The sequence below is a fragment of the Peromyscus californicus genome, unplaced genomic scaffold, assembly GCF_007827085.1.
Source record: "Peromyscus californicus insignis strain IS unplaced genomic scaffold, ASM782708v3 Scaffold_4__1_contigs__length_199733344, whole genome shotgun sequence".
NCBI lineage: Eukaryota > Metazoa > Chordata > Mammalia > Rodentia > Cricetidae > Peromyscus > Peromyscus californicus.
In genome coordinates, this window is record NW_026294562.1 from 169,768,781 (window position 1) to 169,795,244 (window position 26,464).

At 52.6% G+C, this 26,464-nt stretch overlaps 1 protein-coding gene across 1 annotated transcript; it reads right to left on the bottom strand.

Moving 5' to 3' along the window:
- Nucleotides 1-2,541: 2,541 nt before the first annotated feature.
- On the bottom strand, nt 2,542-22,528 carry Ceacam16 (CEA cell adhesion molecule 16, tectorial membrane component). The gene is made up of 6 exons (XM_052760299.1): nt 22,517-22,528; nt 22,153-22,309; nt 8,095-8,442; nt 7,239-7,514; nt 5,036-5,314; nt 2,542-2,883 (listed from the first exon to the last, which is right to left on the bottom strand). The coding sequence occupies exons 1-6, from the start codon at nt 22,526-22,528 to the stop codon at nt 2,549-2,551; spliced, it is 1,407 nt and encodes a 468-aa protein (XP_052616259.1). The 3' UTR covers nt 2,542-2,548.
- Between the last annotated feature and the right edge of the window lie 3,936 nt (nt 22,529-26,464).

Consider the following 26,464-nt stretch of genomic DNA (forward strand, 5'->3'; position numbering starts at 1 on the left):
TTCAACCCAGCAAAGCAGAGGCTGCCAGCTTCCCACCTGACCAGTGATGACATCATTTGGAGGCATCAACACACCCAAGGGAAAGACTACACTTCCCAGAATCCCTTGCAACCAAGAAGCCTACAGCCATTTGGGCCCTTGAGATGACTGAGAAATTGGAAGTCTTAAGCTAAGGAAGATGAAGCAGGAAGGTAGAAAGTTCTGTCGCTGATGACTGTGTGGAGATTCCACTCAACAGTGTACTTCTGAGAATTTTTAAAAATACGTGAGACAAGTAATTCTATATCCATGTAACGTACTCCTAAAATATCGGCCCTCTTTTTTTTTTTTTTTTTTTTTTTTTTAATCTCTCTGTCCTTTTTTAAAAATTTTGAGATTATAGTCTCGTGTAAGCCAGGCATAGATATGGTCTCGTTGCATAGACTGGCCTGTTCCTTGAACTCCTGATCCTCCTGCCTCCAGCTCTGCTGGCATTACGGGCATGCACCACCACGATCATTGCGTTCTTGATGTAATGGCTGAGGTCTAGAAAGTGCAGGACAGCCGCTTGAGACATACTGTTCTCTAAGGGGAAGCAGGCCTGCCTTAGGGCAAGGGTGAGGGTAGGATTTAGTTACCCAGGGAAGAGGGTCTTCCCCTACTCCACACTTTTTGACTTTTTTTGTACCCAGAGAGGTCTGGCCCTTGTCCCCCCTGGGGAGCAGGACACCCCTCCATGTGACCTGCAGACTGTGCAAAAGCCCCAGGCCCTGCCCTGGAACAGAGAGGGCATGGGCCTAAGGTGCACATGCTCCCATCCTGGGCATGCTCTGGGGGTGGGAACCAAAGCAAGGGGCGGGAGCTGCACTTGACCCGGCTAGCGGCGGTGGAAGGAGAGGCCGACAACCATGTGCGATCATCCAGACGTTTATGGACTGGGCAGCTCTCCCACAGCTCGGCGCTAAATCTAGATGGAGGCAGGATGGCGGGACCGCGGCCTGCATCCGCGCTGCAGGTGAGCGCTCCTGGGCTCAGGGGTGGATGCGGGAAGATGCTGCCAGAGCGCGTTCCTCCCCAGGTCTCAGCGGCCTGCGCTGTGGCGGCTGCTGCGGCGGCGGTGGCTTACTCCAGGGCTGTGCAGAAGGACCGGGGCGGGGACACGGAGGTTGTCAGTCAGCAGGAGGACCCTCCCGCGGCCCCGCCCACCGCGCCTCCCGCGGACCCCACCCGTCCCGCTCAGCCTGTGCCATGGTCTGGGGTCTGGTGGTGCAGGAAGGTAGACTGGTCCTTCAGCTGGACTGTGACAAAGGAGGCTGCAAAGGAATTCCCGGGCTCGGGAGTGCGCCTGCGCGAACCCAGACAGCCACTGGCTGGGTCCCCGACTGGTCCTGGCTCAGGAACTTGATGTCTGAGTGTCTAGTCTGATGCGACCGGCAAGACTATAGACTGTTATTCTCCATCTGGGAGTACCTGTCCGGAGCACCTGCCCTAGTAACGCGGCCTTGGAGATCTCTGGGAATTCCTAGTATGATGGAGGAGACATGGCCCTGATTCTGGGAGCTCCCAGTCTGATGGAGGAGACATGGTCCCTGACTCTGGGAGCTCCCATTCTAAAGGAAGAGACATGGTTCTTGACTCCGGGAGCTCCCAGTTGGAAGAGACATGGTCTCTAACTCTGGGAGTTCACAATCTGATGGAGGAGACACCGTCCCTGACTCTGATGGAGGAAATATGGCCTTTGATTCTGGACGCTCCCAGTCTGATGGAGGACGCATGGTCCCTGACTCTGGGAGATCCCAGTCTGATAGAGGAGACATGGTCCCTGACTCTGGGAGTCCCAGGTCTGATGGAGGAGACATGGTCCCTGACTCTGGGAGATCCCAGTCTGATGGAGGAGATGCTGTCCCTGACTCTGGGAGATCCCAGTCTGATGGAGGAGATGCTGTCCCTGACTCTGGGAGATCCCAGTCTGATGGAGGAGGCATGGTCTCTGACTCTGGGAGTTCCCGGTCTGATGGAGGAGACATCTTTGAGTCCGATGAAAGAGGCGTGGTTCTCTACTGTGGGAGCCCCCAGCCTGATGTGGGAGAGGTCATTCCCAACAGAGAGCCCTGTCTGATGGAGGAGACACACCTAGCAACCTGCATCCTAGTGCATGTCATGCATTTCAGGTTGGGGGCGACGTGGTGTCTGAAGATGGAAACTTCTTGCCCTCATGCCATGTCTCATGGGGGAGGAAAATACCTGCATTCACCCCAACTCCCCAGTGTGGTGGGAGAGGCTGGATCCCCGTGGTTTAGTTTCCACTCACCTGAGGAGAAAAGATGCCCACCCTCACACCACACTCCTATGTATAGCCTTCCATCTGGTGTATACCTTATTTGAACAAGGAGGCCTCGGTCTGCTGGAGGCCCCTCTACCCTTGGTGGACGTCATCGTTTGAGAGGCAAAGCAAGTGCCACATGGGGACCCTCTGGTCAGATGGGAGAGGCACATGCCATGTCCCTCAGGTTTGTGAGGGAGGAGGAGGCCACCTTTGGGACTGTGTCTCCACCGCCCCCCATGCCGCTCACTCACGGGCCACCTGTAGCTCCACCTCCAATGTGTCGGTCTTGCCCTGCAGTGTGACCGTCTTGAGAGTGTAGCGTCCGGCGTCCGTGAGGTTCAGCTTTTGCACCAGCAGTGAGCAGTTGGCGAAGCCCACCTCCCGGCCCGTGTGCGCTGGGCCAGCGATCCAGTTCCCCGACGGCAGCTGGCTGAGCAGTCGGTTGGGCTCTGAGGCCGGTCCACGGTACCAGGCGTAGACTAGCAGGTCCTTGGGGTAGCCCTGGACGGTCAGGGTCACGTCCTGGCCCTCCGTTGGTTTAGTCGGTACAGGCACAATCATCATGGCCACAACTGCGGCTGGAGAGAGAACCACCACCACTATCAGCCAGGTCTGCCCTGGGCATAGAGTGGAGTCCTCCCCCTCCCTTGGCCAGCTCCTCCAGGGACAGTGCTCCCCATGAGGTGCTGTGGAGACAGAGGATGGAGGTGACTTCTTGGGTGATCACGCAGACTTTCTTTCTCAGTGGTGCTTGGCAGGGGCACATCTCCCCTATCTAGAGTTCAGCCTTGGGCGATGGTGCATGTTGTCCCTCCTTTGAAATTGGGAGACCCTAGAGAATCTGGCCATGTCTCCTCCATCAGAATGGAAGCTTCTAAACTCTAGGGGCCATGCCTCCCCTATCAGGTTGGAAATCCCAGAAAATGTGGCTGTGTCTCCCCCATCAGATGTCTGGGACTATTCCCACAGCATGTTATTTTCTGTGAGAGCAGCAGACCCAAGAGTGTGGGGGTGCAACTCCTCCATCAGATCAGAAGACTCTAGAGGGAAGAAGCTGAGCAACCTGTATCACATTAAAAATTCTCACAAGGTGTGACTTCTGTCTCCTCCATCAGATTGGGAAATTCTAGATTTTTTTTTTCAGGCAAGTTCAGGACTCTAGAGTCTGGGAAGATGATTCCATTGGTTTAAGAATCCCTCCAAGGTAGGAGCCTCTGTCTCCTCCATCAGACTAAGACATTGTGGGTTATTAGAGTGGAACATTCTGATCAAGTTAGAGACCCCCAGAGTTGGGAATAACCATCTCAGAATTGTATTGTATCAGAAAATTTCCATAGAAAGTGGGAAGGGGCTCATACTCCCCCACCAGATTTGGAGTTTTCCCAAAGTGGCACCTGTGTCTCCCCCATCAGACTAGGAATTTTAAAGTAAAGTAGTGTCATGTCTCCCAAAGACCTGGAAATTCTTCCAGGCTGTGCCTCCTCCCTTTGACTAGTGGGTTTTATGTCTCCTCCACCAGTGCCTGGGAGCCCTAGGAAGGTGAGGCATTCATTGCCTCTTCTCTTTGACTGGCAGCTCCCTCTGAGATCAGAGAAAGACCACACTTCCTCCATCAGATCAGCTTGTTTTCCCGGGTGGGGTAATACCCATCTCTCTGTCCTCTATCTCTCTCCCAGCACCTGCCACAGGATTTCTGGCAGCTTGGGAGGGAGCAATCTTGGGGGTGTTGCATCAGGTACACCCTGCACATACCTGCAGGCCTTGGGCACCCCCCATGTTGGCCCCGAGGTCATCTGGTCCACCCTGTCTCCAGCCAAGGCCCCTCACAGGTAAGACAGGAGGCACACTTACCTTTGGGGCTGCCATCTTTGCTCTGCGTGAAAGAGGGGTCCATCCCCACCCTTTGCATGAGACCCAGCCTGTTAGTGGAGGAAGAAGGGAGGGAGGAGCGGGAGGACGATTCCCAGTGTCCCCAGGGGACAATGGACACTTGAGAAGAAACCCAGGTAGAATTATTAATGCTTTTTTCTTTTTTTTGAGACAAGGTCTCATGTAGCCCAGACTGACTTCGAATGATGGCCTCAAACTCCTGATCCTCCTGCCTCTCAAACGCTGTGGGTATAGATGAATACTTGCATATCTGCTGTGAAATGAGGACTTGATGTTCAAAGTCACCATCCTTGGGGCATGAGCAGTGTTCCCTGGGGTCCCTCAATGCCCAGCCCCCCCCCCCACATACACATAGAACAGAGGCGTGAAGACAGTGCCTCTGGCTGGGTTCCTTCATTAGCCAACAACTGCCCATGGTTTCCCAGCTGTGGTGCGTGCGTGCGTGAGTGTGCGGTTCAGGTCTGAGTGTCTTGGGTTGGGCAGGACTCTCAGTCTCCAGTGCCTTTTCTACCAACTGCGGTAATTACATGGAAGGACATGGACCCTGGTGTCCCACTCCGCCACCCCACAAGAAGGGGACATGGAGCTCACTTATCACCCAGTCTAACCTCAAGGCAGAGGATATGAGTCGCCATTTATTTTCTACCTGACAGGCTTTGCCTGCCTCTTTTTGCACCTAGACAAGAGAGGGGCAATTCGATATGTCTGCCACCTTGTCATAACCCGGCCAATGAATGTGCTAGGAATCCAGTTATCTTCCAGGAAAACGGTGGCCCAGGCAGCAGAGGCCTGCGGGGCCTCTATAGAGAGCAGCTGGTCCTCAGGCTGGGGCTGACTCACCAGACAGCTTGACCACCACGGAGGCAGAGCCGGACAGCAGGGTCTTGGAGTTCTTAGCAATACACGTGTATGTGCCCTCATGGGCCACAGTCATGCTGCTGATGTTTAGGTGATCCTGACCATTCTTCAAGGCCTTCCCGTTGAAGGCCCACACGTACTCTGGCTCAGGGCAGGATCGGGACACACACCACAGGGTAAGGGACGTGTTGAAGTCCACTTTAATGGTGCAGCCCGTCCGGGTGGTGGAATCTTGGAGGATAGCCACACGTTCAGGGCCGACTGTAGGGCAGGAGGGAGAGACACAGGATGGACAGGGGTGGGCTGGGAGGGGACAGAGGCATGCAACCTGGGTCTTCTTGTCTACCAGATTGGGTCCCTGGGGCTGGTGGGGCTGAGTACAGGGGAGAAAGAACTGGAGACTTTCCTGACCACATCTTGATCTCTAACGCACTCTGTGATCTTGAGACTCACTTCCCCTCCCACAAGAGCCCAAAACTCAGGGTTTTTTTCATCTGTGAAAAAGAATGTGTGGAGCTGGGCGTTGGCTTTTAATCCCAGCACTCAGGAGGCAGAGGCAGGTGGATCTCTGAGTTCAAGGCCAGCCTAGTCTACAGAGTGAGTTCCAGGATAGCCGGGGCTACACGGAGAAACCCTGTCTCAAAACAAAACAAACAAAACAATCTATGTTCTATGTTTTAGGATTCTCAGGCCCTAGAGATCTGTGTGTCTAAGATTCTAGAGCAGTGATTCTCAACCTTCCTAATGCTGTGACACTTTAATAAAGTTCCTCATGTTGTGACGACCCTCAACCATAAAATTATTTTCTTTGCTACTTCATAACTGTAATTTTGCTACTGTTATGAATCGTAACGAATATCTGTGTTTTCTGATGGTCTTAGGCAGCCCCTGTGAAAGGGTTGTTGGACCCTAATGGGGTTGTGACCCACAAATTGAGAACCACTGATCTAGACTCTGTGGCGCTATAAATTGGTTCTAGGATGCTATTTCAGCTGGTGGTATTTCTAGGCTTTTCTGTCTAGACCCTGGATCCTTGCCTCTGCATCTAGAGTTTCTGGTATCTGGAATCCTCTGGTTGTAGGATTTTTTTTTTTTTTTTTTGGTTTTTCGAGACAGGGTTTCTCTGTGTAGCTTTGCGCCTTTCCTGGGACTCACTTGGTAGCCCAGGCTGGCCTCGAACTCACAGAGATCTGCCTGGCTCTGCCTCCCGAGTGCTGGGATTAAAGGCGTGCGCCACCACCGCCCGGCCGGTTGTAGGATTTTATACAGTTCAGTTTTTATACACCAGTTTGATTTTTTTTTTAATTAATTTTTTTTTTTTTTTTTTTTTTTGAGACAGAGCCTCATTATGTAGCCCTGGCTGGTCTCGAACTCACAGTGATTCTCCCGCCTGTGCCTCTTGGATTAAAAGGGTGGTCCACCACGCCCCAGGCATCTCAGTGATTCGTTTTCTCAGGATTCCACGTCACACGACTGCCACCCCAGGAACTATTACTATGAGCTTCTGTGATGAGCTTTGGTGATGTCCCCTCTGAGCCCTGAGTCCTGGTGACGTTCTCCCCCACCCTTTCGAATCCAAGCACCCCTGTGTCCGTTTGGTCATTTTATTCAGGGATCTTTTTCTTTTTTCTTTTCTGACAGGGCCTCATGTAGCCCAGGCTGGCCTTGAACTCAGTATGCACCTTATAAGGACCAGAACTGTCTCCACTTCCCTAACACTAGGATTATAGATTTACATTAACATGATCAGTTTGTAGTTCAGACAGAACCCAGGGCTTGGTGCATGCCAGACAAGTGTCCTAACAGCTCAGCTATATCCCAGCCTTCCTGGCCACATACACCCCCGACACACACCTTTTTTTTTTTTTTTTTTTTTTTTTTTTTTTTTTTTTTTTTTTTTTTTTTTTGAGACAAATCTTGTTACCTAACCCAGCTGCCTTGATGGCGATCTTCTTCTCACTACCTGTGGATTCCTTGATATGGCAGGTGCATGGTCCTCACTCATCTACATCGACCTGACGTTATCAGCCACAATCTGTACTTCATGAAGTGACCGGTCAAGTGTGTTTTAAGAGGGACCCTTGCTTCTTCCCCAGCCTGCTTGCTGTGGGACTGTGGACTCCTTCTCTTGGCCTCAGTTTCCCCATTTGTGAGATGCGGATCCCGGGTGCCTCGGAAGACTCACAGTAGACGGTCAGGTTCAGGGGCTCGCTGCGGCTGACGCTGACCGGGTTCCACACCTCGCACTGGTAGGCGCCCGCCTCCTCCCTGCGGATGCCATGACGGGTCAGCACCCTGCCATCGGGGGACAGGCCCAGGCGGACAGCAACGGGCAGAGCGTCACCGTTGAAGAACCAGCGGACCTCAGCCGGGCTGGGGCTGCTGCACACGAGGCGAAGGGTGTCCCTGCGCTCCACCAGCGCAGTGTCGTTGGCCATGACCGTGGGAGGGGCCAGGATCTCTATGAGGGGGAGCGAGAGACAGAGGGGGAGGGGAGGGGCACCTCCTGTCCCCGGGGCAAGAAGCACCGCCACGCTGTGCTTCTGTACCCCCAGCCATAGTGACAAAGAATGGCTTTAGAAGACAGATATCACCCTGGAAGCCAGAATGGAGAAGGTGAGCATTTTCGTGTTATTTTAGGCATTCCCCCCCCCCCCTACACACACACACCCTGTTTTAAGAGGCTGGCAAGATGGCTCGTGGGTAAAAGCACTTGCCACCCAACCTGACGACCCGAGTTGGACCCCTGGGTCCCACATGGTGGGAGGAAAGAACTGACTCTCCAAAGTTGTCCTCTGACCTCCACATGTGTGTTTGTGACACACAAACAATGCTCGGGTACACACACACACACACACACACACACACACACTCAATAAATGCAATTTTAAAGATATATATATATATATATATATATATATATATATATATATATATATATATATATATATATATATATATTGCTTCTGTTCATCAAAGGAGGCGAAGGAGGGGTGAGGAGAAGGGTGGAAAGTCCCGGATGGGTTGCAGGGGTGGCTCACCATAGACCTGCACGTGTCCGTAGCCCACCTCCGTCTGAAACTGCCTGTTAAGGGTCTGTATGATATAGGTGCCTGTGTGTCCCGGCAGGGCACCATGGATAGCAAGGCTGCCATCCGGACGCACAGCTTCCCGCCCTGTGTGGGCCGGTCCAGGGGTCTCGTCACCAGTGCTGACAATGTAACTGGCCACCAGGAAGGTCAGGCTGAGCGTGGGCCCTGCGTACCAATTGTAGGCAAGCAGTTCCCCGGAGAGCCCGCGGACCACCAGCGTGACATTGTCTCCCTCTGCGGGCTGGGCAGGCTCAGGGGTGATGGAGATCTCAGCCCGGGTGACGTTCAGCATCCAGGCTGCGAAAGAACAGAAGGGGCAGGTTGGATGGGTAGGATTGACTTGTCACCTCGTTTGACAGGAGTTGACTGGCTCGGAGGTGACATCCCCAGTGTCTACAAGGTCAGACACAAGCAAGATTTGTGCCTCCCATGCCCACACTTCCCCCTGGGATAGAACCTAGGGCCTCATCCATGTTCCTCACTGGAGGATTTTAGGCAGGGGCTCTACCACTGAGCCACACCCCAGGCCCTCACTGGGGGATTCTAGGCAGGGGCTCTACCACTGAGTGACATCCCAGCCCCTCACTGGGGGATTCTAGGCAGGGGGTCTACCACTGATCCACACCCCAGCCCCTCACTGGGGGATTCTAGGCAGGGGCTCTACCACTGATCCACACACCCCAGCCCCTCACTGGGGGATTCTAGGCAGGGGCTCTACCACTGAGCCACACCCCCAGCCCCTCACTGGGGGATTCTAGGCAGGGGCTCTACCACTGATCCACACACCCCAGCCCCTCACTGGGGGATTCTAGGCAGGGGCTCTACCACTGAGCCACACCCCCAGCCCCTCACTGGGGGATTCTAGGCAGGGGCTCTACCACTGAGCCACACCCCAGCCCCTCACTGGGGGATTCTAGGCAGGGGCTCTACCACTGATCCACACCCCAGCCCCTCACTGGGGGATTCTAGGCAGGGGCTCTACCACTGAGCCACACCCCAGCCCCTCACTGTGGGATTCTCGGCAGGGGCTCTACCACTGAGCCACACTCACAGCCCCTCACTGGGGGATTCTAGGCAGGGGCTCTACCACTGAGCCACACCCCAGCCCATCACTGGGGGATTCCAGGCAAATATCCTGCTACTGACCCCAGCTCCCACCTGGTAACCCTCTGGCCCTCAACATCTCAGTCACCTAATTTTGAATAGGGAGTGGAGTCTGAACTTTCCTATGAGATGGAGAAGACTTGTCTGGAAGTCCTGATCTTCCTGCCTCAGTCTCTCAGTGCTGGGGTTCAGGGATGTTCCAACAGGCCAGGCTCTGAACACCCGAGCATTCGTGGAGTCTGTCTGCAAAGCTCTATGTAGCAGCCTCTTTCTGCACATACCTCCATTTTCTCAAGGTTGGTGATACAAAGGAGAATTCTACACCCTATGCCACCCGGCCTGGCATCTTGCACCCAGCAAGTGCATGGCCAGTGCTCTGCAGAGTGAAATGGGATGAGGAGGCTTCCCAGGAGAGGCACCGGGGTGAGACTCGAACAGGCCCCTGGGCTCATGTGGTCAGCTGAGTCTGTGACCTCGTGTTAACATCAGGGGCTCCCTAAGTCTTTCACGCAATCCGGGGGTACTTCCTCTGTGTGCACAAGGGCCTCCACGTAGAGAGCAGAGATCTGTGGAATCCCTCCCTTCCTTTCTCTTTCCTTCTTCCTTTCTATAGTCTGTCCTCCATCCCCCAGGTATCCCATGCTGGCCTCGACATATAGCAGAGGATGACCTTGAACTTCTGATCTCTCTGCCTTTACCTCCTGAGTGCTGGGTGTCTGGGCTTGTATCACCACACCCAGTTTATGCTGTGCTGGGGATCAAACCCAGTGCTTCCCCCCCCCCCGAGCCACACCCCCAGCCTCCTCCACCTCTCCTCCGCAAACAGACAAGTTCCAACCAGTAGGGCTGGTCCTGGCTGCTTCCTTCTTATCTGTACTTGGCTCGCTCACATGGCGGCCCTGGTGTTTCTCACATGACACACACTTGCAGGCCTGGCCTGGTTTCCAGTCCTTTCCTGGTTGGGAGAAAGTGGGTGGTAGTGACAGGTTCTGGGCTTAGGGCAAATGCCACTATGTGTTGTGAGACCCTGGCCAGCAAGTCACCTCTTCGAGGCCTGGTTTTCCTCTCTAGGAAGTCGGGCCACGAGTGACCATCCCTCTCGGGGTGGATGCTAACAAGTGAAAAAGATTCGAAGTAGGTAAACAGCAGGCATTAGTTGGTCTTCCTTCTAAGGGCACTAGGTAGAACGATCCTGTCAGCGAGGCCCATTTTCAGCTAAGTAAACTGAGGCTGAGGGTAGAGCAGCAAAAACCAGGCATGGTGGTCACACTCAGGAAGCTGAGGCACGAGGATTGTCTCAAGTTTGAGGCTAGCCTGGGCTATATAATGAGAAGACCCTGTCTCAACAACAACAATCAAAGATTTCACTAGTCCTGGGCCTGGTGACACACACTTTTAATCTCAGCACCCAGGAGGCAGAGGAAGGTAGCTCTCTGAGGGTTCAAAGCCAGCCTGGTCTACAGAGCAAGTTCCAGGTTAGCCAGGGCAACAGTGAGACCCTGTCTCCAAAACAAAAGACAACATAAAGTTGCTGGGGGTGGAGTTCAGATTGTAAAGTGTTTGTTTAGCAAGCAGGGAGCCCTGGGTTCAATCCCCAGCACATCAACCTGGCATGATGGCACATACCTGTAATCCCAACGCTAGGGACATGGAGGCAGAAGGACTGGAAGTTCAAGGTCATCCTCAACTACAAAGTAAGTTTAAGGCCAACTTGGGCTATAGGAGACCTTACCTCAAAAGCATCTAAACCAAGCCCAAGCAAGGGGAGTTTGGAATCCCTGCCACTGGTCAACTTGCTTTGCTCAGGCTGTGGGACCCTCTAAAGCCCCCCTTGCTAACATCTCTCCGTGGCAATCTCCAGGCCTCCCCTCAAGAGCAAACTGCCCCAGAGTGAAGCAAAGTTGCATGCTGGACATCTGGCTCCCACCTTCCCTCCCCCAGCAGGGGTTCCTCTCTCTGTCTTTAGCCCTTGGAGGTACAGGGAGTGGGCTGAGGATCTGGGGAGTGGGGGACCCTTCTCGCTCACCACTGAGGAAGAGCCAGCTGCACCGGGCCAATGCCATCTTTCACCCCAGGTTGATGTCGCAGATGGTTGGTGGTGATGGCGTTCCAGTCTCAGAGGCCCTTCCTGGTTGAGGCTTGGCTCGGTCTGCCACTGGACCTGGGATCGGTCGGCAATTTGGAACCGGGGCGGATCACCGGAATTTGGAGGGATCGAGTCACAGAGGATCTGGGGCCCTGTTTGGGCACCGGGATGGGTGTGGCAAGCACCGGCCAAGGGCCATGACCTGGCCAGGCCTCCTGGGGCAGCTGCCTAATCCACTTTGTGCCAAAGGCCCAGATTTGGTACCGAAGAGGAGAACCAGGTCACCGGCGGGGAGGGAGGAGGGATACCAGAAGATTCTGGGCCAGTTCTTGACCATCATGCCTACGGCCTCCTGATGCACAGTGGGGTCACCAAAGGGCACAGGACAGAGACGTCTGCTCCTCTAGCCTCAAGACTTCAGGGAGCGACCAGTGTCACCACAGTGGATGGCACAACTCTGTGGGGTGGGAGTCTTTAAGACTCTCGCTTGCTTGGGAGGTAGAGGCAGGAGAAATTCCTGAGTTCAAAGTCATCCTCAGCTGTAGTGATGAAGAGGCCAGCCTGGGCTACAGTGAGACCCCGTCCCAAAAAAAGTCAAGAGGGAAAAACTACTTGTTTGTTTGTTTGTTTGAAGCAGGGCTCCGTGTAGCTCGGGCTAGATTTGAATTTATTATGTCGCCAAGGATGGCCTTGATGGCCTGATCGTCCCACATCTACCTGAGTGTTGGCATTGTAGGTGTTCACCACCAAGCATGGTTGATGTGGGGCTGGGAGTGGAACCCAGGGCCACGTGGATACCCGGCGAGTGCTCTCCCATCAAGCTCCAACCTTCCTTTTTCTTTTCTCTCCTCTCACTCTGGGTCCCCTGCCTTCCCCTCTTTGTTTTTATTATTATGATGGAAGACAGGTGGCATGTGCCATCAACATTCATGGGGACACCAGAGCACAACTTCTGTTTCTATCGCGTGGCTTCCGGGAATCAAACTCAGGTTGTCAGTCTTGGCCGCAGTGGCTTTACCCACCTATCCACCTTGCTGGTATTTCCCCACTCCCCACCCCTCCCACCCCTGCCCCTCCGGGTTTCTCTGTGTAGCCCTGGCCGTCCTGGAACTCACTCTGTAGACCAGGCTGGCTTTGAACTCAGAGATCCGCCTGCCTCTGCCTCTGAGTGCTGGGATTAAAGGTGTGTACTTCCCCCCACCTTGGGCTTTATTTCTTAATTACATGCATGTGTTGTGTATGTCTGTGTGTGGCTCTCTGCATGCGAGTGCAGGTGCCCGTGAAGGTGAAGGCCAGAGGCGTTGGAGTCCCTAGAGTTACCTGTTGTGAGGCTTCCGATGTGGGTGCTGGGAACTGAACTGGGGTCCTCTGCGAGAGCAGTCCACCCACTTAAGAGCTGAGCCCCTCTTTTATGACACAAGGTCTCACTGTATAGTTCAGGATGGTCCAGAGCTCATTCAGTAGCTCAGACAAGCTTTGAACTCTCGAGCTTCCTGCTTCAGGCCCCTGAGGGCTGGGATTACAGATGTGAACCACCACATCTGGCTCTAATTTTACTTTCTTGCCTTTTTTTTCTTTTCTTTCCTTTCTTTCTTTCTTTTCTGTTGTTTTTGATTTTTCGAGACAGGGTTTCTCTGTGTAGCCTTGGCTATCCTGTCCTGGAACTCGCTCCGTAGACCAGGCTGGCCTCGAACTCACAGAGATCCACCTGCCTCTGCCTCCCGAGTGCCGGGATTAAAGGCGTGTGCCACCACCGCCCGGCATCACATTTTATTTATATTTATTTTATTTATTTATTGTTGAGGGGAGGGTGTGAGATGCTCCTGATAACTTGTAGAAGGAATCAGTTCTCTCCTTCCATCCTGTGGGCTCCAGGAACTGAACTCGGGCCATCCATTCTTCTCTCTTTCTTTAAAATTAAAAGTTTACTGTACGTGCCCAGCTCTTTTGCCCACGTGTATGTCTGTCCAGCGCCCGTGGAGGCCAGAAGAGGGCGGCAGATCCCCTGGGACAGGAGTTAGAGATAAGTCAGTTGCCTTGTGGGTGCTGGGAATTGAACCCCGGTTCTTTGGAAAAGCAGCCTGTGCTCCTAACCAGTGAGCCATAGCTCCAGCCCACCATTTGCATAACAATCATCTAGAGGTGATGAGAGACACACACAGATTGAGGATGTTTTAAACCCTCTGCCTTGAGCAACTGAATTTTAGTGTCTCGAGGGGCTCTTGGAGTCAGTTTTCCTTCCAAATAATGAGGGGCAGCTGTCCTGGCCCCATGTGGGTCCTGTAACACAAGCATGCAAATGTGTGGTGCTTACAGTCCTGCCTGGCATCCAGCAAGGGCTCCATAAAACATGAGCTCCTTCTTTCCACAGATATTGAATGAGCGCCTACTGTATGCCAACCATACAAAGCTGCTGGGAGAGGCTAGTGAGAAATGCCCAGATAAGTCCCCGTGCTTGGCATGGATCCGTGAGGCAAATGTAGAACCAGTTGGGGAATGTGGCTGGGTTGGTAAAGTGTAAGTGATAAGCCTTGGGTTCAATCCCCAGCCCTGAATAAACCAGGAGTGGCAGCACATGCCTGTCATCCCAGCACTCAGGAGATGGAGGCAGGAGGCTCAGAAGTGTGAGGTTATCCTCAGCTATCTAGTGAGTTCCAGGCCAGCCTGAGCTATTTGAGACCCCATCTCAGAACAACAGAAACGCTTAGAGTTTAATAGTGTACTCCAGTCACCTCAGCCCTCCAGAGTCTGATACAGGAGGATCATTGTGAGTTCCAGGCCAGCCTAAGGTACATAGTGAGACCCTATCAAAACAAAACAAAACAAAACAGCATAAACAAAAAAAAAAAACAAACCCTCACTTCACTGGAAAAGCAAAGCCCCAAAGAGGGTCTGCCCCTTGCAGAGGGGTGGCGGGAGGAAGGCCAGGCAGAGACCTTGGAGGTTTGGGCAGCATGTTACAAACAGTCTACGTTGATGGCTGTGGGTGCTGGCTCCTCTGAGACCCTGCAGCCTGCTTCTGGCCAGGGGGCCATACCTGCAGCTGTCCTGGTTCCCTCCTGAGAATCACTCTGTCCTGGGCTGCCCTCAACAAGGCGGGGCCGTATAGAGGGGGAGGAGGCCTGGGGAGGGCTGGGGGGGAGCCGAGGCTGGGCTGCTGACTCTCTGTCCCCACCACCCCCTCAACTGTGACCTTATCTCACCCCGCTCTCTCTGTCTGGCCCTGCTTCCACCCTGCCGCCTGAGTACTGGGACTGAGTCCCAATTGTTATTCAGAATGGCTCCCCAATGTCCCAGGCGCCTCTCACTCACCTTGTCCCAAATTGACTTTAGTATCTTCCCAGACCTGCCCCTGTCCCTGCTCTTGTCCAGGAAGATGCCACTGCCCCCCCTGAGACTGGAAGAAGAAGAACCTAGGTCCTCATGTCTCCCCTGCTCCGTCAGCACAGAGGCTGCCATGGCTCCGAGCGCCCTCTGCAGAACACAGAAACCTCAGGGTGGCTGGTGAGACCCCGTGCGCCCACTGAACCAGCCTCATGGAACACTCCCCCAGCCCCGTCGGTCAGCGTCCTGCGTCCCGCTCCCCCACACCACTTTCCTTTCTTCCTTGGACCCCCTGGCCCAGGTTTCCTCTCTTCCTTCCACTCTACACATGGCATCCAAGCTTCCCGCCCCATCCTGCTGACTGTCCCCTTCCCGCAGGCCCTCCCCCGGGGACCGCAGCGTGCCCTCATCACACTGTTCAGAGCTTCTTCCCTCTCCTCCCTGGGCTGTGTCCCCACAGTGTCCCCAGCGCTGGGCAGGGGTTCAGAGTGCTTCTGGAAGTTGACACCAGGTGTGGATGACACGGAGCTGGGAGTCTCCAGGGAGGCCTAGGTTTCTGGGTAGAGCTACCTTTTGTGCCTAAGCTGTGTCATGGCTTCTAGTTCCCAAAGCATCACATGACTCTTCTCTGTCTGCTGTCCTTCTGCTCCCTCCTGGTGTTCCTCTAATATCAACCTTTTTTTTTTTTTTTTTTGAGATGTTGTCTATGTAGCCCAGGTTGGGCTTGAACTCACTATGTATGGAGGATGACCTTGAATTCCTGCAGGATGTGCTGGAATGGTAGGTGGTTTTATACAGGGCTGGGAATCCTCCCCAGGGCTTCTCGCATGTTGGCCAAGCACTCTCCGAGCAGAGTGATCCCCAGCCGCTGTGGGAGCCCTTTGGCGTCTAAGCAAAAGCTGCAGTTGATATGTGTTGCTGTGTGCTTGCCCAGGGCTAGGTCCAGGCCTCAGGCTGCTCTGTGACCAGAGCTGTGGGTGGCCGTGACCTGGACTCCCTCTGACCCTGCTGAGGTTAGAGCTGGCGCATCTGGGCTGCTTCAGGCTGAGCAGTTAGGTGCAGGGCGTAGAGGGGCACTTGGGGTCCCAGCCTCAAACAGAGCAGACAACTTCCGGCTGAGGAGTCAACAGAAACAGACGGACTAGAATGTTACATTAGAAGGAGAATTTTTTTTTTTTTAATTTTGTTCTTGTTTTTGAAATAAAGCCTCCCGGAACCCAGGTGGCCTGGAACTCACTGTGTACCGCAGGGCGACCTTGAACTGCCTCTAGCATCCACCTCTTGAATGATGAGATGGCAGGCGCACATCACCCCACACCTGCTTTCCCTGGAGCTGAGGCTCAAACTCAGGCTCTGTGCTGGGCAACACTGTATCAAACTGATCGAAGCTCCTGGCCCTTATTTTTCAGTTTTATTTTTCTCTTCTTTAGACAGGGTTTCTGTTGTTCTAATCTAAGATGGTCTTATAATAGAAAACCCAGAGCCAGATATCAGGGTGAAAGCTGAAAGATCAGGGAAGCAGAAGAGCTCCACAAAATCCTCAGCCTAAAGAGAGCGAGTTCCTGTTTCCTCACGCCTTATATACCTTCCTGGGATTAAAGGCGTGTGTGCTTCCGAACCAAAGGCATGAGATCTCAAGTGCTGGGATTAAAGGTGTGTGCCACCACTGCCTGACCTCTGTGTCTAATCTAGTGGCTGGCTCTGTCCTCGGATCTCCAGGTAAGTTTATTCGAGTACACGATACATCACCACAGGGTCTCACCGTGCAGCCAGGCTCTGCAGAGATCCACCTGCCTCTGCCTCTGGAGGGCTGGGATCAAAGACAAAAGATTTGTGCCACCACAAAGGGCCTGGCCCTTTCTCTTTTTGAGGCAGGATCTTGCTACATAGCCCAGGCTAGCCTTGATATGGGGCCAACTTCCTGCCTCAGTTTCCAAAGGAGCTGGAATGACAGACAGGTACAGCGGGGGCCAATGATGGTGGCAGTTTTACTGCCCTTTTATCCAGCCCACTGGTCCCACCTCCTAAATCCCGTGAGGCAAACAAGACCTAGGACCGCTGCCTTAAGCTGCTGGAGCAGAGCAGCCTGGTGCAGAAGCACACACCCGTAATCTCAACACCAGGGAGGCTGAAGCAGGAGGATAGCTGCCAGTTCGAAGTCAGCCTGAGCTACACCGCAAGTCTCTGATTTTTTTTAAAAAGAGAACAACCAAAAAAACAACAACCCAGAAACAGGGCCAGTGAGCTGGCTTGTCGGGTAAAGGCACTGGCTGCCAACCCCGATGACCTCAGCTCTGCCGTTGGCCCCACACAGCGAAAGGAGAGAACTGGCTCCTGCGATCTGCCCTTTGACCTCCACACCCATGCCAAGACATGGGCACGTGCCCTCCCCTAAGAGATAAAGATGTAACAGAAGTTTAAAAACAAAATCATCAACAACAAAACCAACAAAAAAATAATTCTTCAAACCCAAATAAAAACAGCAAGCACACACACACACACACACACACACACACACACACACACACACACACACGCACGGAGCAATCTTTTGCCTTTGGGGCCATTTGAGGACACAGTTCTGTGACCTTGTTTTGTGGGGCTCCCCTCCCCAGGCCTGTCTCATCTGCCACCTCGCCAGTTCCCTGGGGAGTTCAAGGCTGGAAGTGACCAGCCTTCTCCCTCCTAGTCAAGACACCACCTAAACCTGGAGTGTGTTGGGGAGGTTCTAGGTGGGGACCCCACAGAAGCAGGTTAAGAATCTCTTCCCCCTTTCCCCTTGTCATGTAGGGGAGCTGAGGACACAGGGCAGAATTTTGTAAACCTGACCTGGGGGTGTGTCTCCCCAAGAAGGGCTGGAAGGTAAGATCCCACAGGTCCCAGCTGGGCCAGGGAGGCTTTTAGACTGCTCAAAGGACCCCAAGTCCCTTCATTCCTCACCCCGCAAACAGCATCCAGCAGTCAGCCCTGATGGCACAGCCCTGTCATCCCAGTTATTTGGGAGACTGGGGTAGAAAGACTGTATATTCCAGGCCAGCCTGGACAATGAAATGAAACCCTTTCTCAAAATAAAAAGTAAAAAGAGGTATGGGAAAATAACTCAGTGGTAGATCCTCTGCCTAGAATCCCCCAGTGAGGGGTTGGGGGTATGGCTCAGTGGTAGAGCCCCTGCCTAGAATCCCCCAGTGAGGGGCTAGGGGCGTGGCTCAGTGGTAGAACCCCTGCCTAGAATCCCCCAGTGAGGGGCTGGGGTGTGGCTCAGTGGTAGAGCCTCTGCCTAGAATCCCCCAGTGAGGGGCTGGGGGCGTGGCTCAGTGGTAGAGTCCCTGCCAAAATCCCCCTGTGAAGGGCTGGGGGTGTGGCTCAGTGGTAGAGCCCCTGCCTAGAATCCCCCAGTGAGGGGCTGAGACAGTGGCACGCCACTTGTTTAGCAGATACAAAACTTTAAATTTGGTCTACATTAAAGCACACACACATACAGGCACACACAGGCATGCACACACACACAGGCACACACACATGCACCCCTGTTCTCAGCCAGACAGGCAGGTGGGTTGGAGAAAGGGGCCTCTCATTCCCACCCCTTGGCACCTCTCTACTGCTCTCCTTGCTCGGGGGTTTCCAAGTCATTTAATAACCTAGCAAATATTTACTGTGTGCTGACTCCGTGCCGAACCGCCAGGGACGTGGACAGCGGACAGAGCTGTTCTCTTATGTGGCTAAATCTTATTGGAGGGACATGAGCAACAGTTTTTTAAGTCCTCTATTATGTCTATATTATCAGAGAAAGATTAGTCAAAGTACCATAAGACGGAAGATTAAAATGGGTCCGGAGGAGAGGGAGGACACAGGTCATTCTTCTAGCCAGGGAGGTCAGCAGATGCCCGAGGAAGTAAGCTGAGACCTAACTGAGGGGACAGGGAGCCTGCGGGTATAAGGGGAAGCGTGTTTTCCAATGTGCGGTACAGTATATGCAAAGGGCCTGAGGCAGGCTAGTGTTTGTAGGGATTTTTGTTTGTTTTTCAGAGTCTTGCTGTATAACCCAGGCTAGTTTCAAATTCAAACTCCTTCCTCAGCCCTGCTTCCTCCATCGTTGGGGTTACAGCTACGCACCACCACCTGAACTTAAGAAGCCTTCATTCCGGGGCTGGAGACACGGCTCAGCCGTCAAGAGCACTTGCTGCTCTTCCAGAGGCCCTGAGTTCAGTTCCCAGCACCCACCTCAGGCAGCTCATAGCCACCTGTAACTCCGGCTCCAAGGGATCCGATGCCCTCTTCTGGCCTCCAAGGGCATCCAAACACATGTGGCATACACACACGTAAGTAAAATAAATCTTAAAAAGTACCTTATTGTGGAAATCGAATGTGTTTAACCAAAATAGAAGATGGTGTCATAGTACAAGGTATCATCCCTCCTACTCCTGTGCCCATCACAGCTCACAGCCAATCACATTTCTCGGCCCCATCCACTACTCTGCTAGCAGAGGGCCCTGAGTGTCCCTCTGCGATTGGATATGGAATCAACTGCATGGTTACCCAAAGCCTGAGGTGCTACTGATGTGGATAAATGGTAGTGTTGGCCCAAGACCTGCCGCAGCCTCCTGGGTGCTTTCAACTGTTCGAACAACTCACCCAGCATACCGAAGGGTGTCATGTGGGTACAGCTGTCATGTGACCCTGCTGCTGCTGTAGGGGAACCACAGCAAGAAAAAGAAAAAAAAACCACAGTCAAAAATGTACATATTCATCAGAGACACAGCATTCCGTGTGTGTGTGTGTGTGTGTGTGTGTCTGCACAGGAGTACACGCACACCTGAAGCCAGAGGTGAATATCAGGTATCCCCCACAAATGAGCAGCACATTATTATTGTTATTAACCATTATTGGTATTGTTCGTGCATGGTGGTTAGCTTGTGTGTATGTGTGTGCACCACACGTGGGTAGTGCTTGAAAGAGTCAACACTAGATCCCCTAGGACAGGAGTTAACAGATGGTTGTGAGTCGCCCTGGCCGTGGGTGATGGAAACGGAGCCTGAGCCGTCTCCCCAGCCTCCCATGGCTGCTGTTAATTTTGTGACAGGAGAGGTTGAACCTTTGAACCCGGGGACTCCTGAACACTCGGTAAAGCTCTCTGCCATCCCTCTCCATCTCCACCTTTTTCTTTTCTCTTCCTCCTTTTTTTGAGACAGGGTCTCACTATGCATCCCTGGCTGTCCTGGAACTCTCTATGTAGATCAGGCTGGCCCCAAACTCACAGAGATCACCCTGCCTCTGTTTCTGGAGGGCTGGGGTCAAAGGTATGCACCACTACACCCGGCCCACTTCATTTATTTTCTTTGAGACAGGGTCTTTCACTGACCCTGAAGCCTACCGCGTCCATGAGGCTGGCTGGCCTGTGAGCTCCAGGGATCCCCTTGTCTGCCTCAGTGCTGGGGTTACAGGTACATGCTGCCACACTTGGTTTTTCTTACCTTGATACCAGACATCTGAACTCCTGTCCTCATGCCTCAGAAAGGAAGCAGTCTCTCCACTGAGCTATTTCCTACATTTATTTTATTTTATTTTTATTCTGCGTGTTGTACAGGTGCACGTGTCTGCTTCAACCCCTCCCTCAGGGGGAGACATAGGGTGTCACATTCCCTTGAGACAGGGTCTCTCACTGAATCTAGAGCCAGGATAGCAGCCAGTGAGTCCCAGCAATCCTCCTGTCCCCGCCTCCCGCTGCCCTGGGGTTACAGGTGCAGAGGGCCAAGCCCAGCTTTTAACTGGGCATGGAGATTCGAACTTATCAGCCGTCTCCCAGCCCCTCTTGCATATATTGGCAATAGTTGGTGGAACCCATGGCTTGGGACCTGGGAACGGGGGGTGGGGGTGTTTGAAGGCAAATCCTAACCACGGTATCATTTTAGTGTCTCTACATGTTAGGGACTCACTTCAAACGAGGAAGGCTGGCCTCAGAGGAAAGAAAGCAGACCCTAGCCTTTGAGGCAGAGGCAGGAGGATCTCTGTGAGTTCAAGGGCAGCATGGTCTACAGCCAGGGCTGCGTAGTGAGATGCTGTGTGTGTGTGTGTGTGTGTGTGTGTGTGTGTGTGTGTGTGTGTGTGTGTGTGTGTGTGAGAGAGAGAGAGAGAGAGAGAGAGAGAGAGAGAGAGAGAGAGCGAGCCCCTGAGCATTAGCGGTGCATTTATTTCTCCCTCCCTGCTGCAATGTGATGCGATCAGCTGTTTTCAGTTCCTGCCTTTATTTCCCCGCCACGGCAGCCTGTACCCTAGACTTTCGAGCCTAGCCGTGAGCCGATAAGCACTTTCTCCCCAAACTTGCTTTTTCTCAGGGTGTTTTTTTCTCAGAGCAACTAGGAAGGAAACTAGAACATCCCAGTAAAAAGGCAAGGGTGGCCCAGCCGTAGAGCCCGCAGTGGGGGCGTCTACGCAGGCCAGGTGCTCTATGGCGGAGCTGCTTCCTCCAGCCCAGGGCCACCTGCACCTCAGCTCGTCGCCTTCCACAGGGGCAGGATGAAGTCCCCCCGGGGTCCTCAGTGAAGCCTGGACACAGACCCTGGCGCCCTCGGGAGTTCATGGAGGTCTGCTGATTCGGGGCGTCTACACTGGGTGATCCCGTGACCCTGCTGAGCGGGCACTGGCCCTTTCTCCCACAGAGGAGGTGGCCTTGGAACAGGTTTTCCCCATGAATCATAACGACTCTGGGTCAGAGCCCAGCCCACTTCCTTCCCCCGGGCCGCTTCCTCATTTGTCCAACAAGGAGCCCCTATCTCTCAGAAGCTGGGGGTGTCCCCGGAGTGGCGAGGCGGGCGACAGGGACCCCTGGTGGAAGATCCTGATGCTTGGCGGACACTGCCCAGTTCCAGCCAAAGCTACTGGGCTGAGTGAGCTTCACGGCCTGGAATCCCATCCTCACTGACACTTGCTTTGGGCCAAGAACTGTCGCATTTTGTGTCCTTTTCCTTTTTATTCGTTTGCATTCTTCCAGGCAGAGGGAGAGGAGAACCCCAGGTTGCGTTTTGGGGTGCAGGAAGATCACAAAGTGGGGTTAAGAAGTAAAGAGTAACTAAAAGAGGAGACCAAAGATCCCCCAGGATTCAAGCTTGAAGGCTGTGGGAAGTTTATAGTCACTTACTTTTACTTTTATTTTGGGTTTTTTGTTTGTTTTTTTCTTTTTGTTCTTTGCTTGTTTGTTTTGAGACAGGGTCTCTCTAAGTATTCTTTGCCGGCCTGGAACTCCCTCTGTAGACCAGGCTGGCCTTGGACTCATAGAGATCCACCTGCTTCTGCCTCCTGAGTGCTGGGGTTAAAGGGCTGTCCTCTGATGCCTGGCCTGAGAAGTTTGTATTTAAAGGCACTGGGGGCGAGGGCTGGTCCTCGGCAGGGAGGGGAAGACAGACCAGGAGAGGCGGAGGTGGAGAGGAGCGGAGCTGCCCGGTCCAGGCTGGGCTGTAGGAACACGGAAGCTGAAGTTTAGGAGGCGACAGGCATACCTGCTGCAGGCAGGGGCCGACCAAGGTCGGGCGTTTTGGCCCGAGGCAGCGGAGTGGGCTCTGAGTGTCCAGACGGGGACGAATCCGGGGCGGGGGTGGGGCTGGAGGGGCTCGTGCCTGGAGGCTGTTTGTTGGCCTCTGCTGCCCCCTGCTGGAGCTGCGTGGGAGCTGCGAGGCTCCGGGCTCCAAGACCGGCTGCTTTTCACACTCCTCCCTTTCTTTACAGGGGTTTTTTAAAAATTACGCATATTTATTATTGTGTGTATGTCGAAGCTCAGAGGGTGGCTGGTGGGAGTCAGTCCCCTCCTTCCAATGTGTGGGTACCGGGGATCGAACCTCACTTGGTTGGCAACAAGGCCCTTACCCACTGAGCCATCTTGCCGGCCTACGAATATTTAAGCACAAATATCTTAGTGGTCAGAATATTTGTTTCGGCCGGGCGGCGGTGGCGCACGCCTTTAATCCCAGCACTCGGGAGGCAGAGCCAGGCGGATCTCTGTGAGTTCAAGGCCAGTCTGGTCTACAGAGTGAGATCCAGGAAAGGCACCAAAGCTACACAGAGAAACCCTGTCTCGAAAAACCAAAAAAAAAAAAAAAAAAAAAAAAAAAAGAAGAAGAATATTTGCTTCACTGCTTCCCCTCCCAACATTGTCGCCTCTGTGGTATTGTACCCACGGCCCGATTGTCCAGGAGTCTCTGGGAGGTCGGCTCCTCAAGGAATAGGTCTCTGTTTTGATTATAGACATCTCCTGGGACCTAAAACAGTGATGTATCCAGTAGGTGCTTAATAAATACTTGTGGAATTCATGCACGGATGCTTCCCCCTCCTTCTCTCTAGCCCTCCTTATTCAATCCACAACCAGGCCTGTCGAATCTCGTGGCTGGCCCCTAGCCGCCTCCTCGCTCTGGTCCAGTGGCTGCTCAAATGAATAAAGTCTGGGAAAAAATAAATCAAGCATAAATAAATAAATAAATAAATAAATAGATAGATAGATAGATAGATAGATAGATAGATAGATAGATAAATAAATAAATACTTAGACGTTTCCGTCAGAAGGTCTGGATCAGGGTTCGATTCCCAAGATGATCTCTTTATACAGCGCTCCCAGGCTTCCTCTTCTTTTGCCCAGTCTGCACCCAGAACTGGACTCTGTACCACGTGACTTGCTTCAGCCAATGAAAAGCGAGTGGAAGCCACACTTCCAGCTCAGAGTTTCTAAGTCACTGTGGGCGCGTGCACGCTCCTTGCTTTTTCCTGTTTCAATGGCTAACTCTGTCAGCCTGGTTTCTGAAGAGGTCCACAAGAAGCCAAGTTCTCCTGACCCTTGTCACACCTGTCTACCTGAGACAAATTTGTGGGAAGGGAAAATAATAAACCTTACAAGTTTCTCAAGCCGGGGACAGCAGCGGGCCAATTGTTACCGCAGCAAAATCCAGCTCATCCTGTCTGCAACATCACCCTTCCCTTTTCTATCAACCGCACGCTGTCTTGAGACAGTCACATCACCTCTCAAGCCTCAGTGTCTCCGGTCACAATGTGGCAATGGTAATAGACCCAGCCTCCTAAGACTTCTGAAAATCTGAGGTCAGAGGTCACACCTCACTCCCCAAAATATAGATGCAGGATTTTGTCACTGGTTCTGTTGATTTTTAAATTGATTTTAAAGATTTATTTTTATGTGTAGGTGTGTTCCTCTGTGAGGGTTTGTACATATGGGTGTAGGACCTGAGGAGGCCAGAAGAGGGCGCTGTATCCCCTGGAGCTGGAGTTGTGAGCTGCCCAGTGTAGGTGCTGAGAATTGAACTCTGTTCCTCTGCGAGAGCAGCACACATACTTAACTACCGAACCATCCCTCCAGTCCTGGAGAGCTTCAAATTTTGTCACATTTGGTATGGGACTTTTGCATATGAATAGGGAGATTACAATTCTGTCAGTAATGAGGCCAGAGAAGTGTGTGTTGGTACAAGTCTGTTATATTAGCATTGGGGAAGTGGGGAGTGTAAGGTCATTCTCAGGTATGTATCGGGTATATTTAAGGCCAGCCTGGGCGACATAAAACCCTGTCTCAAATCAGGGGAGGGGACTATGAGATGACCAGGTGTAGTGTACATTATATTGGTAAATCATCACGTGCTTTTTGAGCTCGCTGAGGAACTACCGCTGGAGGCTGGTGGTCCTGCCTCACATTTCAGACCCAAGCATGTTGTCTCCAAGTGTCTCCCCAAGGCTACTTGTCTGGGGGAAGGGCTACCCCTCACAACTCTGTGACAGAGAGGAAAAAGAACAGCAAAAATAGCCTAAGAGTAAAAATATCATGTCCTTGAGAACAGCTAGAAGGCAAACTGTTTCCAAGGCGTTAACATTGTTATTTATTTATTTTTTTTATTGTGTGAATGTGCCTGTGACTTTATAAGTTACAGGCAGGTCTGAGTTGCCTGACATAGATGCTGGGAATCGAACTCAGGTCCTCTGGAAAAGAAGTGTGTGCTCTTCAGTTCTGAGCCATCTCTCCAGCCCCAGGGCACTATGCTTTATCTCCTGATATAAAAGTGCCTGCAGTGGGAAGAGAAGCCAGGAACCCAGCCGTGGCGAGAAGGTGAGTCCGAGCTGCCTGATGCCTGATGTCCCCTGTGGGACAGTGTGAGCATCTGAGTTGATGATGTTCTACTAGCTACAGCTAGCTTGCTATTTATTCAATTACTTTGCCTTGGTGTATACTTAATAAATTTACTCATTCAAAGAGGAACCTATGGCTACTGTAGTTCATTTTCCAGACGGCTCCCTGGAAGTGGAATGTTTAGACTCAAGACCTTACCTAGAAAAGTGCTGCTTGGAGGTGGGGTTGGACGCGTATTTAAAAGAGCTGGGATGCTAGGCGGTGGCAGCCCATGCCTTTAATCCTAGCACTCGAGAGACAGAGGCAGGTGGATCTCTGTGAGTTTGAGGCCAGCCTGGTCTACAGAGTGAGTTCCAGGACAGCCAGGGCTACACAGAGAAACCCTGTCTCAGGGGGAAAAAAAAAAAAAGCAAGCAGGCAAGCTGGGAATAATGGACTCCTTAGAGAAATGGCTTAAGCAAGGGAGTTTTTTTCTTGTTTGTTTAGATTACTATCTAACTGGCGTGGTGACGCTGTCTACAGCACCCCAGAAGCCCACTTTCTCTGCTTCTTGTCAAGGAAGAAGACCTCTCTGTGAACTGTTTATAAAACTTCTGGCTGGGCGGTGGTGGCGCACGCCTTTAATCCCAGCACTCGGGAGGCAGAGGCAGGCGGATCTCTGTGAGTTCGAGGCTAGCCTGGGCTACCAAGTGAGTTCCAGGAAAGGCGCAAAGCTACACAGAGAAACCCTGTCTCGGAAAAAAAAAAAAAACAAAAAACAAAAAACAAAAAACTTCTGTCCACATTTGATTGTCCTTGAACTTAACCACATGACCAGATCTAGTTGCAAGGGCATCTGGGAAATGTAGTTTTTATGTTGAGAAGACCGAGTCTCCTCATCTGAGGTCGGGGTGATCTGGGTGATGCTACAGTGATAAGGTGCCCGGTTTTACCCACAGGCTCATTAAGGGTTTATTTCTTGAGCCTGCCACACACCAGACAGGTGTGACAATGGTCAAAATTATGTGTGCTCACTCAGGAACCACTGACAGGACCAGTCACTGGGACAGGAATAGGGAGGGAAAGTCATAGCACGCCCGGAAGTACTGCTTCCGCCCGCATTTCATCAATCAAAGCATCATTGTTGCATCCTAATTAGGGGCTGAGGAAGTGCAATTCCACCTGTGGCCAGAGAGCAAGAGCACGGTTCGAACATCATTTGCTGGAAATCCCTCCCCTCCAAATCTTTTATTTAATTATAAATTTGGCCGGGTGTGGTGGCATACACCTTTCGCCCAGCACTCCAGAGGCAGAGGCAGGTGGATCTCTGTGAGTTCCAGGTCAGCCAGGGCTACACAGAGAGACTTTGTCTCAAAAAAATAAGATTTTTTTTTTTTTTTTTTTTTTTTTGGTTTTTCGAGACAGGGTTTCTCTGTGTAGCTTTGCGCCTCTCCTGGAACTCACTTGGTAGCCCAGGCTGGCCTCGAACTCACAGAGATCCGCCTGGCTCTGACTCCCGAGTGCTGGGATTAAAGGCGTGCGCCACCACCGCCCGGCAGATTTTTTTTTAAAAGAAATAATTAAGCCCTGATTCATGTGCTCATTCGCTGACTCCTCTAGCCCCGAAGCCACTTGGTTGATCTGGGTGGCTATCTTAACCAGGCACCGGTTGTGTGAGATCTAGGCCTGGGGAAGTCCCCCGAGGAGCTCATTTG

Bases quoted from the DNA above. Each gene is read 5' to 3' on its own strand.
- Ceacam16 (XM_052760299.1), bottom strand. The intron at 8,443-22,152 runs GTATGCCTGTCG...GTTCTTTCGCAG, and splicing joins TCGGCCCCTGCCTGCAGCAG to CCTGGATGCTGAACGTCACC. The intron at 5,315-7,238 runs GTGAGTCTTCCG...CCTGCCCTACAG, and splicing joins CCTGAACCTGACCGTCTACT to TCGGCCCTGAACGTGTGGCT.